Source organism: Rhinoraja longicauda, chromosome 26, assembly GCF_053455715.1.
Source record: "Rhinoraja longicauda isolate Sanriku21f chromosome 26, sRhiLon1.1, whole genome shotgun sequence".
NCBI lineage: Eukaryota > Metazoa > Chordata > Chondrichthyes > Rajiformes > Arhynchobatidae > Rhinoraja > Rhinoraja longicauda.
The window spans coordinates 29,934,424-29,952,435 of NC_135978.1; the positions used below are offsets into that span (position 1 = coordinate 29,934,424).

An 18,012-nucleotide genomic window follows, 5' to 3' on the forward strand; every position below is an offset into this window, starting at 1 on the left:
AGATGGTGTGAATGCGGTTTCAGAAGCTTCACTGGGGGGGTCAACTAACCTAGAATAGTAGTTGGCAATAAATATATGTTCAGAGTTCTGACAGCTCTAAATATTCTCCAAATATTCTACTTGTGATAATGCAAATTGGAGAGTGACCAAAGATAAGATTGATTCATTGATTGGTTGATATAACGTGGAAACGGGCCCTTTGGCCCACCTACATCACGGCGACCATCGACCACCCGTTCACACTAGTTCTATGTTATCCCACTTTCACACCCTCTCTCTTTATATTAGGGGAAATTTCTAGGGGCCAACTAATGGACAGACCCGCACGTCTTTGGGATATGGAAGGAAATCCACATGGTTACAGGGAAAGCTTGCAAACTCTGCACATACAGCTCCCAAGGAAGGATCGAACCTGGGTCTCTGGAGCTGTGAGGCAGCAACTCTATCAGCTGGACAACTGTATTGCCCTTTTATAAGATGAAAAGGACTAAAATGAATAAGAAAACCAAATTTATACATGTGCTATCACATTTTTGTGCACCTAATGATGAAGTTACCCATTCTTCATTAGTATTTAATTAGGTTCATTCTCATCAATAACTTCAGTTTTCTGTAATGAAGATAGATGAATTGAATTAAGTAAAATGGTAATTGCATTATTAACCATGTTAATTTCAAAATATTTGAAAAGGAGGAATTACACTTGTCAGAAACTGCTAAATAAAACTATAATGAGTGGATGTTTGCTAAGTGCATGGCAGTCTTGAGGCCACGGATATTGGAAAAGTGTACAGATGGTTGCAATTCTTAAGAGAAAAAACAAACCAGTGAATCAGGTTTGATGTGACTCTTTGTTAAACTATATTATCCATGACAGAAGGTAGCTATTCTTAGGCAGTTCTGGGGATTGAGGAAGACTGGCTTCCACTCTAATATAAAAAAATGTGCCACACATTTTGCAAGCAACACAACAGGACAAGATCAAATATAACAATTCTGAACTTATACAGATAAAAGGAACAGCATAAAATCAAGCTGGCAATTGACACGCTGCTGGTCCATTTAAGTGGGTTATCGCTATTGCGATCTACCGACGGCAATGGAGTTACTGATAGTAAGGTAATCCCTGACCTTGTGGAGGATCGCACTTTACAAGGAAACACAAGGGAGGTCTCCATTATGCCCGGAAAAATGGTCAACGGTATGGCCCGCAAGAAAGACTGAAACGCAGGGGACTATGACTCCTTCCCTACTATCATTCTGCCCGATGTACAGACTCTAGAAAACAAGGTTGAGGACTTGAGGTCAAGGCTCTTTGCCAAAGGGAGTTGAAGGAATACTGTGTTTCATGGAGACATGGCTCACCCCCAGCTCCCCAGACTCAGCCCTCCAGCCGAAGGTTTCTCCATTCATCGCATGGCTCACTGCCAAGTGACTTGTACCTGCTGGAAGAGGCAGGTTGTGGATCAGCAAGGAACCCTGATCTGATGGAACCCTCATTGAGCATCGGGGAAAGGGAGAGGTGGAGACGTCTGCTTCATTGTGGAGCTCAGACGTAGCGGCCCTAACCAACTCCTGCTCTCTGCACCTAGAAATAGACCGGTGCAGTGCCATTCCTTCTATCTCCTGAGGGAATTCACCTCCATCATCATGACCATAGTTTACATCCCGTGCCATGCAGATGTTCGTCTAGTGCTGAAGAAGCTGCACGCCCTGGTCAACAAATACCAAACAGCGTGTGTTGGCGCCATTCCCATCATAGCCGGGGACTCCAGCAAGGTCAATTTGACCTTGGCTCCAGCAAGGTCAATGCCTGCAGCTCCAGAGCATCAACACCCTCAGCCACTGCTATTCCACTATCAACCACTGCTATTCTACTGCTGCATCCCTCACCCTTTGGGAAATCAGACCACCAGGCTCTGCTTCCTATTTATAGGCAGCGCCTAAAGAACGCAGCTCCAGCAGTGAGGCCTGCACAGAGCAGGTCGGGGAGGCAGAGGAATGACTCCACCCTTGCTTGCAGTGGGTAAATGTTCAAGGGCTCGGCGAGGACATGAACGAATATGGCACGGTTGTTACTGACTTTATAAGGAAATGCGTGGATATGTGTGTTCCCACCATCCAAGTGTTGGCTTGGATCCAAGCCATCCAGAAAGGCTTCAGCTAGAAGGCTTGGAATGACCAGGAGTTCTGCAATCTTCTGATGAATTCAAGTCTGCCGATGGAGGTTCATATATGAAGTCCATGTGCAACTTCGAAAAGGCAAAGAGATACTGGAGGGTGAATATGCAAATTCCTAAACAGCACCTGAGGTCAGGATCGAACCCGGGTCTCTGGAGCTGTGAGGCAGCAGCTCGACCAGGCAAGTCACTGTGCCACCCTAGTTATCAGCATTTTCAACATCTGTTTAGAGTATGGGGAAGGAGGTGGCTGAAGAAGAACCTGGTTATGGTTTTTCCTGTGGCAGATATCAGCTGTCTTAGTTAGTAAGGGTTGACATCTGGATTTGTCTCTTTTCTGAAGATGATCACAATTACAGCATACGTTGACTTTTGTAGATGGTGGTTTACAGGCAAGAATAGTTTAGCATAGCATATATTTAAAAGATCATATTGTTCTAGCTTCTTAATCATCTTTTGCTTCGGTATGTTCATAAAAAGTCTGAACTCTACTCCAATTGGACGTAGCCACTGGCAGTGATGAAAAATATTCTAAAGGAACAGTGAATTCGTTTTCGAGTTATCTAATCTTATGTGATTGAGGGACCTTTCTATGCACAAATTGACTGCCACATTTGCAAGAACATCTAACAACAGTGGCGACAATTAAGAAGTAATTAGTTTGCTGTGAAATATTTGGTACCATCTGAAGATGTGAACGGTGCTTAAATGAATACAGATTTGTACTCTCTGCCCATCTCTCCCTATGCATTGGTTCTGGGTTGACTTTTCACAGGAATACCATACGTATAGTGATTTTCCTCAGAGTGAATGCTATGTAAGCTTATATCCTGTGATTAAATAATTGATCTGATGATGATTTTAGTGGTAAGGTCCCTCTTAAATTTTACGCTTGCAAGAATTTGGGGGACAGTGATGGTTTGGTGATTCAAGACACTGGATGGAGAGTGTTAATGGCTTGGGGATTATAGGAGACTGGTGTTTGGTGGGACCCGCCCGAAGGTTCATCGGTCGGCAGTACTGGGATCCTGTCCGAAGGCTCGGCAGACAGCGGGACCAGGAGGGAGTTGGAGACGTAGTATGCGAGGGACAAGGGCCGGTAGGAAAGTGAACTGGGTTAATGCCTCTAGCGCCTTCAAGGTTGGCTGGAGGAGGCGTCTCCAGGACACAAAGATGGCTGGACAAGGAAATCAACGTTGGTTCGCGAGAACTGCTCTGGTACATCGAACGAGCGGGCCGACGTTGGAAATGATGACAAAACATGGTGGCACCTGCATGTGTAATATATGCAAAAATAACTTCACTGTGCAGTTGCATAAATAACAAAAAGCACCATTGAACTAGTTGTAGGAATGTGAAGGTTGGATGTGTTGTGTCAGCAGATCACTGGGTGGCAGTAGGTGGGTAAAGAGTTGTGACTTTCAAAAGGTGGCTGGGGTCACTCAGTAAGATAAATTATTTACATAAGAGGGAACATATACAAAGTGATTTTCAGTACTTGCTTCCTTCCCATAAATTACACAAAAGCAGGTTACCCAGCTTCATTGTGATGGTTTGTTGTGCAAGAGTGGACAGTATAGGCCATTGAAACAATTACAAATGACAGAAGTGGTGCCCAGGCATGTGTTCAACACTATTGAATAACATTGCAATTGTCAAGGACTTCTAAGTGTTGGCATATCAGATGCAAGGAGGATTCAAAATAAAAATAATGGACATGCATATTACACAAATAACTAACCCAGAAGAATATTTTAATTTTCATTGAAATTAGATCGTCAAATGCACAGAAACAAGAGGCTCTACAATCCAGTTTTTAAAAGCATTAAGCCTCTTTGGGAAAACGTGTCACCTGGAAAAAAATGCAGGATAACCATTCATTATAGACAATAGGTGCGAGAGTAGGCCATTCGGCCCTTCGAGCCAGCACCACCATTCAATGTGATCATGGCTGATCATTCTCAATCAGTACCCCGTTCCTGCCTTCTCCCCATACCCCCTGACTCCGCTATCCTTAAGAGCTCTATCTAGCTCTCTCTTGAATGCATTCAGAGAATTGGCCTCCACTGCCTTCTGAGGCAGTGAATTCCATAGATTCACAACTCTGACTGAAAAAGAATAAAGAACATAGTACAGATTGACACAAAATGCTGGGGTAACTCAGCGGGACAGGCAGCATCTCTGGAGAGAATGAATGGGTGACATTTCAGGTCGAGACCCTTCTTCTAAAGAAGGGTCTTAAATGCCACTAACGTATCTGCCTCCACCACCACCTCTGGCAATGTGTTCCAGGTCACCAGCACTCAATGTGTAAATGAAAAGCTTGCCTCGCACATCTCCAATAAGCTTTCCCGATTTCACCTTCTATCATGCCTCCCCTCAACCTCCGATGTTCCAGAGAAAACAGTCCACGTCTATCCTACCTCTCCCTGTGGCTGAAACCCTCTAATTCCGGCAGCATTCTGGTAAACCTATGCACTCTCTCCAAAGCTTCCACATCTTTCCTGTAATGGGGCGACCAGAACTGCACGTAATACTCCTATATTCTCATTATTGTTCTGGTCCAAAGGCCTAGGTCCCAAAGAACCATCTGGAAGCAGAGCTCCTACTTCCTCTGACCATGCTAGAACATTTTCAAAGGCAACCATAACAGATCTCCTACTGCCTATAGACAGAGGTCCAACCACACACCTTTGCTTAGACCACTCTGCCCATAGAGGTGAAGTTTGCTGAACTACTTCTTTGATTCATCCGCCTGACGTTTGCTAAAATTGCTGCATATTGCAGTTTGCAACATATTTCTGAATTCATATGGAGGCTTACCTCTTCAGGAGAGAGGAATTCATCTCTCTCTATGATCGGAAAGCATCATGCAGCATTGACACATGCATTTGACAAGACAGACATCTCTCAGGAAGTTCAGGAATTGAAATACAACACACATTTGTTGCTAAAGATTGAGTATGTCAAGAGCATTTTGTCAACAGAAGGGGCTGAAGGATATCATCTAGATAATGCATAAGTGAGAGGACAAACCATTGATCCCTCTTCGACTGTTATACTGTGGCTGCTGTATGAACTACAAATCACATCTCAGTTACTTTCCTAAGTATCTAACTGTACCTTCCAAACCTGCAATCATTTATTAAAAAGGATAAGGGAAGGTGCTGCATGGGATTCCAACCATCTATGAGCTGCTTTCCAAAGCACGTAGCATCTGGACCTGGAAATGTATCCATCATTATCACAAGGTTTGAATGCTAGAACTCCATGCTCAATAGCAATCATATCTGGTATAGCACCATCAGAGATTCGTTGCAGTGCAGCAAGCAGGAGAGAACGCCATCACCAGACCACAGATGTACCACATCCCCTATTCAGCCATGAACCCGCAAAGAGTCGGCTAAAGTCCGGGAAAAGCTTCCTCAACAAAGTTGAACCAAATACTCAAGCTGAAGGTTCTAGAGTTGCATTATGGGAAGAGGGACTAGCCAATCTCTCATCAATGCCATCCATGTCCATAAGTGCCAAAGAAGAACATCCTCCTGGGGTCGAACCAAGCTGGGCTGAATGGAAATGCGTCAAAAGACTGAGAGCTGGTACTGGTCGTTGTAAAGTGACTCTCAAGAAGTGGGGTTATATAGACACTGAAGACGTCATCTGCACACGTGGCACTGAAGCACAAACTATGGAGCACCTATTGAGATGTCCTCTATTGGAACACGAATGCAAAGCTGACGACCTAGCAGAGAACAATGATATTGCTCAGAGCTGTGTTCAGTTTTGGCTGAAACACAATATCTAGCATATGTGGGCACGATAAGAAGAAGATAGGAATACGTTCAGAAGAAATACAGCGGTCCACGAAGGTGGCTCACCACCACTGCCTCTAAGATAGGAGGGGTGGGCTATAATTATTGGCTTTTTAGCCACACCAACATTCTGATAAATACAATCCAGAGGCTGTGATAAGACTTAATCCATGAAAATGAGAATTGTTAGTTTCTCACCACAAAACCTGTCTCAGAAAATAATAAATCTTATGGTCAAATAATTTCCCTTTGGTTTTTTAATACTGAATGGTCTTCTATATTGATTATCTGTTTAGCTATTTTATGCACTTTGTTCATTCAAGTAATGACAAATTGAATCAGTATTAATCTGCCTTGGTTTTTTTTTCTAGGGTTGTAAATGCATCTTATTTTAACATGTATGTTTGTTATAAATGAAGATTTAAAACATTATTAAATATGGTTTCCTTGTGAGAAGCAAAAATCAATTATTAATGAATAAATTCATAGTAAATTTACACCTATTTACATCTGAATAATCATTTCTGTTTATAGCTACTTTAGATTCTGCTGTAATTTCTGGAGAATACAGTGCTAAAAATTTTCTTCTGAGAGATAGAAAAGAATCGGCTCCTTGTGTGTTCTATGAAACAGTAAGTATAACACTTCATATTGTTTAGTGACATTGGAACATGGGATTTTTTCATGATCATAAATCACCTCTGGTTCATTAGTGCCCCAGCTGCACCCAAGTATTCCTGCAAAAAATTTTTTTCAAAAACAGTATGTCTCAAATGCCTATAAACACCTAAGAAAATAACTAGTGGTTGCATATGAAATTTCAATAAATCAGTTAAAATAAGACGTTGGCGAAGCTGCATTTAGAGTATTGTGTTTAGTTCTGGGCACCATATTACAGGAAATATGTTGTCAAGTTGGAACAGGTACAGAGAAGATTTACGAAGATGTAGTAAGGGTTTGAGTTATAGGGAGAGGCTGGGACTTTATTCCTTGGAGCGCAAGAAGATGAGGGGGATCTTATAGAAGTGTATAAAATCATGAGAGAAATAGATCGGGTAGATGCACAGAGTCTCTTGCCCAGCGCAGGGGAATCGAGAACCAGTGGACATAGGTTTAAGTGAAGGGCAAAAGATTTAATAGGAATCTGAGGGGTAACTTTTTCACACAAAGGGTGGTGGGTGTACGGAACAAGCTGCCAGAGGAGATAGTTGAGGCAGGGACTTTAAGAAACAATTAGACAGGTACATGGATAGGACAGGTTTAGAAGGATATGGGTCAGACGTAGGCAGGTGGGACTAGTGTAGATGGAACATGTTGGTGTGGACAAGTTGGGCCGAAGGGCCTTATTTCCATGCTGTATGACTGATTTTAATAACTGGGGAATGGGAAAGACACAGATTGATAATACAAGACCTTTTCCGAAGGGGAACCCAGGCAGATCTGGTACACTTTGAAGAATATCTGAGAAATGGAAAGTGGTGAAGAGGATCTCATGAAATGGGGGTAACAAAGGGAGGTGCACCTGAAACAAGGCAAATAAATTGTATGCATGGAAATAAAAAATAAAATAAAACTCACAGTGATGTCAGAAGTAAAGATACAGTATATTATGTTCAGTCTGGAGAAAAGTGGGAGTCTGGAAATGAGATTCCGTGCTGACCCACAATCCATGCACACTGGTACAGGACAGTTTATAATTTTTACTGTAGTAGCCAATTAACGTACAAATCAGTATGTCTTTGGAATGTGGGAGAAAACCGGAGCACTTGCGAAAACCACATGGTTATGGGGCGAACATACAAACTCAGTACAGAGAGCACCCATAGTTAGGATCGAACCTGGTCTTTGGCGCTGTAAGGCAGCGACTCTACTGCTGAGCCACCTGGAGATACGAGTGAGTGAATCTTATTAAGTATTGTTAAGAATATCGAGAAAGTAAACACTTCAATTTAGCTGCAGGATTCTAAACCAAATTAGATGAAGCTACTTTTAGATTCCCCCCCACCCCCTTCCATCCAGTACCATGTTTACAAAACTGTTGTTCTGCTGCTGAAAGTAAGTCAAGTCAAATTAATTTGTCACATACACATACACGATGTGCAGTGAAATGAAAGTGGCAATGCCTGCGGGTTGTGCACAAAAAGAATTACAGTTACAGCATATAAATAAAGTTAATAAGTTACTATTAGTGTCGACAAAAATTTAGTCTCTGGGGTTATAAAAGTTGACAGTCCTGATGGCCTGTGGGAAGAAGCTCCGTCTCATCCTCTCCGTTTTCACAGCTTGACAGCGGAGGCGTTTGCCTGATCGTAGCATCTGGAACAGTCCGTTACTGGGGTGGCAGGGGTCCCTCATGATCTTGCTTGCTCTGGATCTGCACCTCCTGATGTATAGGTCCTGCAGGGGAACGAGTGTAGTTCCCATGGTGCGTTCTGCCGAACGCACTACTCTGCAGGGCTATCCTGTCCTGGGCAGAGCTGTTCCCAAACCAGACTGTAATGTTGCCGGACAGGATGCTCTCTACAGCCCCAGAGTAGAAGCAATGAAGGATCCTCAGAGACACTCTGAATTTTCTCAGTTGTCTAAGGTGGTAAAGGCGCTGCTTAGCCTTACCCACCAGTGCGGCAATGTGCGTTGCCCACGTCAGATCCTCTGCGATGCGGACTCCCAAGTATTTGAAACTGCTCACCCTATCCACAATAGACCCATTTATCTCCAGTGGCGTGTACGTCCTTGGATGTTTAGCCCTTCTGAAGTCCACAATCAGCTCATTTGTTTTATTTTATTGTTTGATTTTATTGATCTTTTTGGGACATATGACAATAAAACACTCTTGACTCTTGGTCAGGATTGAATAGTGGAGGAAAAGAAATCTATAACTGGATGATGTTCAGGAATGTCAATTTTTAATCTAATTGTAATTTTACAATTTGGCCACACGATGGAGCATTTTACTGTTGGAAAAAATTGGGTGTCATTTAGCTTTCAATCCAGTAAGTAGATCCTTAGCTTTTTAAAAAATATTAGGACATTTCTCGTAGTCTATACCTCTGTTGGATTATCATTATTTTTTCAACGTGAATCTAGTGTTCATTGATGCAGGGAATGATGATCATCAGCTGAGAAGACAGTTGCAGCATCAGATGCTCACACATGATGATGGGTGCAAAATGCAGTTTAGAACACTTGACACTCTTCAAGTGGGCAACCTTGAAAGCTATGTGGTGTTTACACAGCCTTAGCAAATTGTTATCACTTCACTAACACCCCCAACTAGCACTGTGTCCATTTGTCAATGATGAAACAAGTGGCCATTTGGTTACATGAGGGAGATTGGATATTTGCCGCTTTGCAGTGTTTGTTCCTTCAACCTTGAGTTTATACTTGCCCCTTCTTCAGCCAAAGTTCCTTAAAGGAGAGTGGATTTAATCAAGTGATGTAATGGAGAAAAAACCCGTTGAAGTAAAAATTATTAGTGACTTTATATAGGCCAATAAAATAGAAATGGAAGGGTTAATTTACTTTGAGCTTCACTTGTTTTTTGGGCAAGTATCAGAATAACAAAATATGCTGTTCGAAATCTAAACAGCATTAATAATTTAAGAATGAAAATAAATATCAGGTAATCTTGTCCATCTGATAATTGATATACGTTAATACTCTTTAAATGTAAGTGAAAAGGTGTTTTTTTACACAGCTGCCTTCCTTTTCCAAATAGATATCAGAATAAAATAGCTTTATTCTGCGGATACAGTTTACAGTATTTTCACCATAAATTAGTTTTGCTTGAGTTCACGTAGGAGGTGTGAAAATATATTTTCTTATCATAAATATCCATTCGGTCAAACCTGTCAAACCTTTTTAAAATATTTTTGATGTATTTGCATTGAAGGAAAGAAAAATTAATGTTAAAATTATTTGAAGAGTAACTGACTTAACATTAATAATTGCAAAACACATATAAAACCATAAAGAATAATGACATGTAATATACTCAATGCCATTATTATTTATGATATTTTAACAGTGGCATTAACCCAGTGCCTTCATCAGTACTATAAACAAAAATGCTTCTAGAACATGTAAAAAGGTTTTCAAGTAATATCTCTGACATTTACTAATAGTCTAATTCATACATTATTAAAACTTCTTACAATGAAGTAAGAAGCACATTTTCTTTCCATAAATCTTATTCTCATTTATCACTAATTTAGATTCTGTTATTCTGTCAGCATGTACCATGGTAAATTAAGATTTCACCATTTCTCATTTCAATTTGCTATGTCATCAATCACTACACAGTTCTGAGCATTGAGTGATTTTGTTCCAAGAACTTCTGAAATCTCACTCTTGACTCAGTTCAAATATTAAATGTATAGAATCTTATACATAATCTTACCAGATGATTGGTCATGACAGGGAAAATTATACAGTTCTTTCCCTTACCAACAAAGGGATTTGTTCTTCTTCAGCTCATAAGTTGGAGCAGAATTGGGCCATTCGGCCCATCAAGTCTACTCCGCCATTCAATCATGGCTGATCTATCTTTCCCACTCAACCCCATTCTCCTGCCTTCTCCCCATAGCCCCTGACACCCTTACTAATCAAGAATGTATCAATCTGCACCGTAAAAATATCCATTGACGTCCTCCATGGCAATAAATTCCACAGATTCACTACCCTCTGACTAAGTAAATTCCTCCTCATCTCCTTTCTAAAGGTGCTTTTATTCTGAGGCTATGGCCTCTGGTTCTAGACTCTCCTTTTAGTGGAAACATATTCTTTACATCCACTCTATCCAGGCCTTTCACTATTCGGTAAGTTTCATTGAGGTCCTCCCTCATCCTTTAAACTCCAACGAGCGCCGTCAAACGTTCAACATATGTTAACCCAATCATCCCTGGGATCATTCTAGTAAGCCTCCTCTGAACCCTCTCCAATGCCAGCATATCCTTCCTTAGATATGGGGTTCCAAACTGCTCATTAAAGAATGAGTTAAAGAAAGTAAAAATAAAGAAAAACAAAGCAGGCAAAATTGTAATATTCTTTGGCATAAATAATTCTAATACTTCAATAAGCTTTAACTTGTTTTATATGTACCATAATCAATGAAAATAATTCTAGCACAATGCTTTTCATAAGCAACTGATCTGTTTGTCATACGGTCAGGAAACAAAAATCATACTTGATAAATTGCATTTTCTAAAGTTCAGTGGAATTGTAGTCATTGGTCTTGATTTCACCAGTAAAGGCCTACCACTTGTAATCATGCATTGGGCACAAAGGAACAATTTGCTTGCGGGAAGCATTATAAAGTGGCATGTCCCTGAGTGACTGCAGGGTCACAAACAACACAGTGGAAAACCCAAGTTGCTGAAACTCCTGTGGCAGCTCTCGCTGCTGGTAGCCTTGCCCTCAGCTCGACCAGCTGCCAAAGCTATCAGGATCTTTTTCTTGACAACTAGAAATATATAAAACCATTGAAATTAGATGGCAATTTTTTTTTAAAAATAAAGAAAATTATCCAAAATTGTTAAAATTCTTTTAAATATTAAGAAAGTAAACAAATCTTTTTTTAAAACCAGGATTCTCTGCTTCCCTCTTCCCCGCAGAGCTGCAATCCCTATTGAAAATAATCAGATGCTGTGCAGGGTTTAATCTGGCACAGGACCCAACATTTGATTCCTCAACAGAAATGATGAGCAAATCAGTAAGATCCACTTCTGTTGGTGATCTCCATGGACACTCCAACAGTGAAGCATATTGGATGATATCATGTCAGCTATCAGTGAATAAATTTGAGACTGTGTTTGTCTAGACATGTGAAATGCTAGCACAGTAGACAGTTAAATGTTAGCAAGAGTGAGCATTTACCAGTAACTCCCAGGCCATTGTATTGAGGGTTTTGACATTTTAGCTTTCTAGAATATATTGGGATACAATGGCCAAGGGACAAGTGGTGTCAGTAAATGAAAACCATTTCTTCAGCTTCCATTTCTGCCAGGTGCAAATTCCTCATTTTTTACTTTTCTGGTCTGAAAGTTAAAGCTGGGTCTTTCTAAAACACAAATGGGAAACATTTTTTAATGCAGTGGGGAAAAAAAAGATGGCAACTCCTTAATTGGTTGTCCAGATAGACTTATCTATACATAGTAGGTCTTGTATCTTTTGTCCTGATTTTCAAGGTATCTCTACCAAAGTTTTCAAAATACTACTGCCAAATTGCCTCAGAGATTCTCACAGGGAAGCATTATGACTTTGACAGGTTTTAGGAAAATTGTGAATAAAGCTCCTTTTTACTTCTGTGCCTATATTAAGAATGATACTGAATTCTTGTGGTGCTACTCTTTGAAGGTTAATTTGGTTTAGTTTAGAGATACAGCGCGGAAACAGGCCATTCGGCCCACCAAGTTCTCACCGACCAGCGATCCCTGCACATTAACACTATCCTACGGGACAATTTACATTTATACCAAGCCAATTAACCTACAAACCTGTTCGGCTTTGGAGTGAGTGAGGAAACCGAAGATTTCGGAGTTCTTAATATTCTTAAAGCAGATGTTGTTGTGAAGAACTACCTCCTTTCTTATGCTTCAGAACTCGAAGAGTTCAATCGCCTCGAGCTTTGTAACCTGCTTGCCCCTCGCCGTTCCACCCAACTCCATTGAATTTGACCATTCCCTTCCCACTCTACTTCCAATGCCCACTCTTTGCCCAGCCTCCACAACATGCCAAGAAAAAAATGTCCACACTTTTTAATATGTGCCTGTGCTGTTACCATATTCTCTTGCACAAATAGCAATCAAAACTTGGTTAGCCATCAACTTCAAATAGAAATCTGATAGATTTTTACTACAGCATGAAAACATGTCCTTTGGCCTGACCAGATGTGTTTCGGTGCTGGTCCCATTGGCTTGTGTTTGACCCATATCTCCCCTCAACCTTTCCTATTCATGTACCTTTCATTTAAACGTTATAGTCTCAGCCACTTTGTCTGACAGCTCATTTCTAAAAAAAAGGTGCCCCTCAGCTTTCAGTGAAATCTTTCCCCTCTCACTTTAAGCCGGTGCCATCTAATTCTTGATTCTCCAACCCTGGGAAAGATGTTCATTTACCCGTTCTACCCCCCCCCCCCCCCGTGATTTTATACACCTTTATAAGATAATCCCTCAGTCTCATCCACTCCAAGCAATAACGCCCTCACCTTCCCATTCTCTCCCTCAATGATTCTATACCTCAATGATCCAAGTGTTTGTTTTCCATTTTGAGCGGCCATGTGCCAGGGAATATTATGATGGTAGGTAGAGATATGGCACCTTTTCAGGGTGGCTTTGAGAACATCCCGAATATTTTAGTTCCTCTCCCTGGTAATATCTTATTGTGATAGAGGTTGGATTTGAGTGTTTATTTCAAGAATCTGGTGTCAGGTGCATTAAAGATGGTGCCCATGGAGTATGCTGAGAGTAATTTGGACGTCGATTGTGGGGATTTTGTTCTGGAGGAAGACGCTGATGCTTATGCTGCCAGTGGATTTGAAGGATTTTTGCCAAGTCAGCTTTGGAGTATCTACAATGCATTGAGGTGCCTGTTGCAGGTCGCCATGTGTCACAAGGGGAGAGGAGGTCCAAGTGCTGTCCTGTAGACCATGAGAATTGTGCCACACGTGAGATCTTAATCTTTCTCCTCAGATGACCAAAGACTGTGAGATGTGCTGATGACTCCCAAGATAGGGCAACCTATCCTTTCAAATTGTATAAGATCTTATATTATCCTTATTATCCTATTATATGAAAAAATATTTTTATTATTTTATAACTGTACTAACAACTTAATCTAAATTTTATATAACATCCATTTACTTTCTAATGAATAAATGTAGCACTTGAGAGTTGTTTCTATTTTGACTTTTGGCACTGTTGCCATTAGCATTAATGTTGGTAACATTTGTAGTCTCCAAGTGTCTTCCCAATTTTTCCCATTGAATGCTAATATGATGGTTGATGCTGTAAAGCCTTGTATTTGCTATTTTCAATAGGACCGTAACCTTCCAAGACTGATCAGAGGACAGATGCACAGATGCATGGGCACCTATGATAAGAAAAGAAATCTCTTTAAATGCGTCTCGGTCAGGCCTGCTTCAATTGTAGAACAGAAAACCTTCCCCGAATTTGTCAGTGTAACAGATGCTGAGATGACACAGTTTGTTAAGGCTCTGAATGAAGTCTGAGTACTCTTTCATAATACAATGTACAACATGGGAGACTTAAATGTCTGCGGAAATGTTGTTCGGAATATAAATTTCACACTGTTTAGAAATCTTAATTTAAAAATTGCAACTGGAGATACATACAGGTGAATTCATGTGAATAAATAGATGTGCATTCAAAGATGTCCATAGAACCTTTATATCTCTGGTTTAAAATTGAATTTATGTTTGCAGAATCATTTGTTTAATTCCATTACATGGGTTTAAAAAAAAGTTTGATTTACCATGTTGAAGTGTGGTACCCGTTGTACACTTCCAATCAACCTTAATTTAGATTTGTTTGCCTGTATCTTCGTAAAAAAGTATTTGTTGAAAAGGTTTCAAAAATTCTCACACATTAATTGAAGGTCAAAAGAAGTTCAGAGGAGCAAACAAATCTCAAGTTTTGTCATCTAAGTTTTGGGATGTTATTTCTACTTATGTAATATGTAATTCTTAAAATTTGTTCAGTTCTTGTGATTTTACAGATAGTCAGTGAGCTCCTTATCTGACTTTATAATGATCACATCAGAGGATTAATGCCTGTGACGTTATTGAGCAGTAATCATCTTTTTGGCATAAAGTTTTCATTCTGTATGTTTTCCGTAAATGCACCAACATATATTCTGCATTGTTCGCTGTTTAATACATTTTGATTTTTATCTTCATTAAAGCCTACTGATCCGTTGCATTTATGGCTCTTTACTGTACTTAAAAATGGCTTCTGGGTTACAAAATAATAATGCTGTAAAAAATGTATCAGCACTTATGTTACTAACCTGTTTTGTAAACTTTCTGTTGAGATCAGTTAAAATTCTTAACTAAATGCTTTATGTTGGCTTACATACAAATCACTTCCATTGATTTCACATCAATAAGAGTTCACCAATTCTACTGGGATGTTAAAAGGACCTCAAGAAGAAAGGGGAATCTAGGAGAGCAGCTAGTTGTTCTAATTTTGTTTATGTAATGGGTGTTATATAGATGATGTGAGTGGTGTCCATTCAAGTCTTGAACATGTCCTTCAGATACTTTGCTCAAGGAAAGAAGACTTTTTTAAGGGCAGAGCTAAATATTGGTGACATGTTGAACAAATGTTTAGATTGAGCCAAGAAATGTAACAACAATTATCTTTTACATAATGCAAGATGAGGTTTTGTTAACATTGGCTGATTAGATTAGATGTTTTGTAAATCTCACATGCTTTATCACAAGAGGGTATGACACAGATTGGTTGCTATTCTTGGCTGATAACTGGGGAAAAGCATGCGAGAGACCATTTCACAAGGCTTGCAGGTAGGGTGGTACCCTACCCAATTGGAACACAGGAGACAAGGCTATGCCTGATACCTCCATTTAGCTTTGCCCATAGAGCCAAACTGAGAGAGGATTTTAATTTAAACAAAGTGAATAGGTCAGAAGGTGGTTGGAAAATTCACACAATGCCTCCTGACAAGTAGCTGTTTTCAACTTAGTATTTTGTTTGTAAGGCTTTCATCTTTGCCATAATAAACACAATCCCAAATTTGCACCATAATGTCTAGGCAGCTAGATACCCTTAGGGGTGATCTTAATCGAGAACTAATTTAGACAAAAATGACACCTTGTACACTGTGGACGGCTCGATTGTAAACGTAGTCTTTTCATTGACTGGTTAGTACGCAACAAAAAGCTTTGTACACGTGACAAAATAAACTAAATTTCTATGATTCAGCTTCAGATACATTTTAATGTAAAAATGAGCTTGCTGGTAATCGGAATGTAGATCATTGTGTCGGGAGTATGAAATGTGTTAAATAGTGATTGGTATTTTTGGCGACTCTTGCAACATTGAATTGCTCTGCAGTATCAATGGGACAGGTCTATTAAAGGTGATACAACGTGTTCAGATGTTGAATTCATATTATAACTCAGTTTAAATGAAGTACGTTTCTGGAAACGAGATGTGATTATGTTTGATTCCAATAATGCAGCCTCAGTAACATGATGTTATGTCACGGTTTCTTCATAATTGTACAACCTACAGGATCTCTGGACTGGTGCATGGAGCTGCAGCAATTCATTTCTCCAGAGAAGTACCATCAGTAATTTCTATCAAATCATTTTATGGTAAATCAGTCATGCTTATCATGTGTTTCATTTACTTTAAGATGATTTGCTTAAAAGGCTCGCTTTTTAGTGAATGTACATTATTATCTTTCAGATTTATTGCCATTTTTTTGCCATTTCATCTGATTTGATAGTCTGTGCCTTCTATAGGCGAATCTGCTTAAAACAGTTGCAAACTAAATAAGTAAGTTAATTTAAACTCTCAGATCCAGTTGTAATAATAGACATTGGAGCATGGGTGGATTACTGAAAATAGATAACTTGTGTTTTGATCGACATAATTATCTTTAGCTTGAGGCATCTTTGAGTTATGAGATTAGTTGCACTTGATTTATTTTTCCACAATCACCTTGTATTGTCGTAAGGACTTGGTTAAATAATTAACCGCTGATACGGAGAGTAAGAAAAATAATATTTGACATCGCAGAGTCCCTTGCCCAGAGTAGGGGAATCGAGAACCTGAGGACATACTTTTCGGTCAGGGGGAAAAGATTTAATAGTAACCTGCGGGGTAACTTTGTTACACAAAGTGTGGTGGGTGTCTGGGACGAACTGCCAGAGGAGGTAGTTGAGGCAAGTACTATCACAACATTTGTAAGAAACATTTAAACAAGTACATGGGTGTAGAGGGATAAGGGCCAAAGGCAGGCAGGCAGGTGGGACCAGTGTAGATGGGGCACGTTGGTCAGTGAGGGCAAGTCGGGGATGGACCTGTTTCCATGCTGTATGACTAGAGCCATGTTTAAGTCACAACCTAGAGAAAGCTAGAGATTTCCAGTGGAAATAGAAATGTTTGCCCCTTTACCAGAACAGACTGAAATTAAACCCGTTGGCCAACTTGTCAATTAACATGCATTTCCCTCTACATCAAGCATTAATCTATTCTTTTTGTAAAAGTCATAGTGTCTTACAGCATGGAAACAGGCCCTTCGGCCCTACTTTCCCACACCGACCAACAAAACCATGTTGATAATCCATAATCAGCCCTTGTTCATCTAAGTGCATGTGTATCCTACCCCTCTGAATACTCCAGTAAGTTGCCGACCACAGATGTTAAGCTCACTGGCTTGTAGTTCCCATCCTTTTTTCCTGCAGAATAGAGGCTCAACATTTGCCTCCCTCCATTCTTCTGGCACCTCGCCTTTATTTAATGACGACTCATAAATCTCAGTGAGGGCTCCTGCAATTTCCTCTTGAATATCGATGTATCAATGGTCTCTGTCTCACATTTTTTTTATAACAGTCCAAGCTGCAACAACTCTGAGTAATATCATTGGGGCACAAAATGTGTCCTCAGTCAAATATTGTTAAAAGTCCATTCTGTTAGTGGCCTAGTGAATCTGAAATTCAGAAGAAGAACTACAATGTAAAACCACAAGTATATTGCGTGCTTAATGCATATGACCAAGCATCCATTTTTACTTCAATTTTCCCAATGTTTGACTCACTTAGTGTTAATTTTAAGTAGATAACCGCACTTATTATTGATTTTCCACCGGATTAAATTATCGTGACTCGCTATCAAATATCTTTGCAATTTAAAAGCCTTGATTAAATTGCCTCTTACAACAGAATCCCTGTTACAACAGAAATAATTCAAGAATCACAAATCCCTTCATGTGATTATATTTTCCTGTGCCTGGCCTCACCTTGACAAACCTACAGT

The 18,012-nt window shown here is 40.0% G+C and overlaps 1 protein-coding gene across 4 annotated transcripts in view; it reads left to right on the top strand.

Moving 5' to 3' along the window:
- The window catches only part of spata22 (spermatogenesis associated 22), a 55,086-nt gene extending 38,997 nt beyond the window's left edge, over nucleotides 1-16,089 (top strand). For 3 of the 4 annotated variants that reach the window (XM_078422079.1, XM_078422078.1, XM_078422082.1), the window contains 2 exons: nucleotides 6,527-6,624; nucleotides 14,028-16,089. In XM_078422079.1, the coding sequence (XP_078278205.1) occupies nucleotides 6,527-6,624; nucleotides 14,028-14,219 (290 nt within the window). In that variant the 3' untranslated portion in view covers nucleotides 14,220-16,089. Of the gene's footprint in view, nucleotides 1-288; nucleotides 1,278-6,526; nucleotides 6,625-14,027 lie in introns of those variants that run through there. The other variant, XM_078422081.1, reaches the window with a different exon arrangement.
- The last annotated feature ends 1,923 nt before the right edge of the window (nucleotides 16,090-18,012 follow it).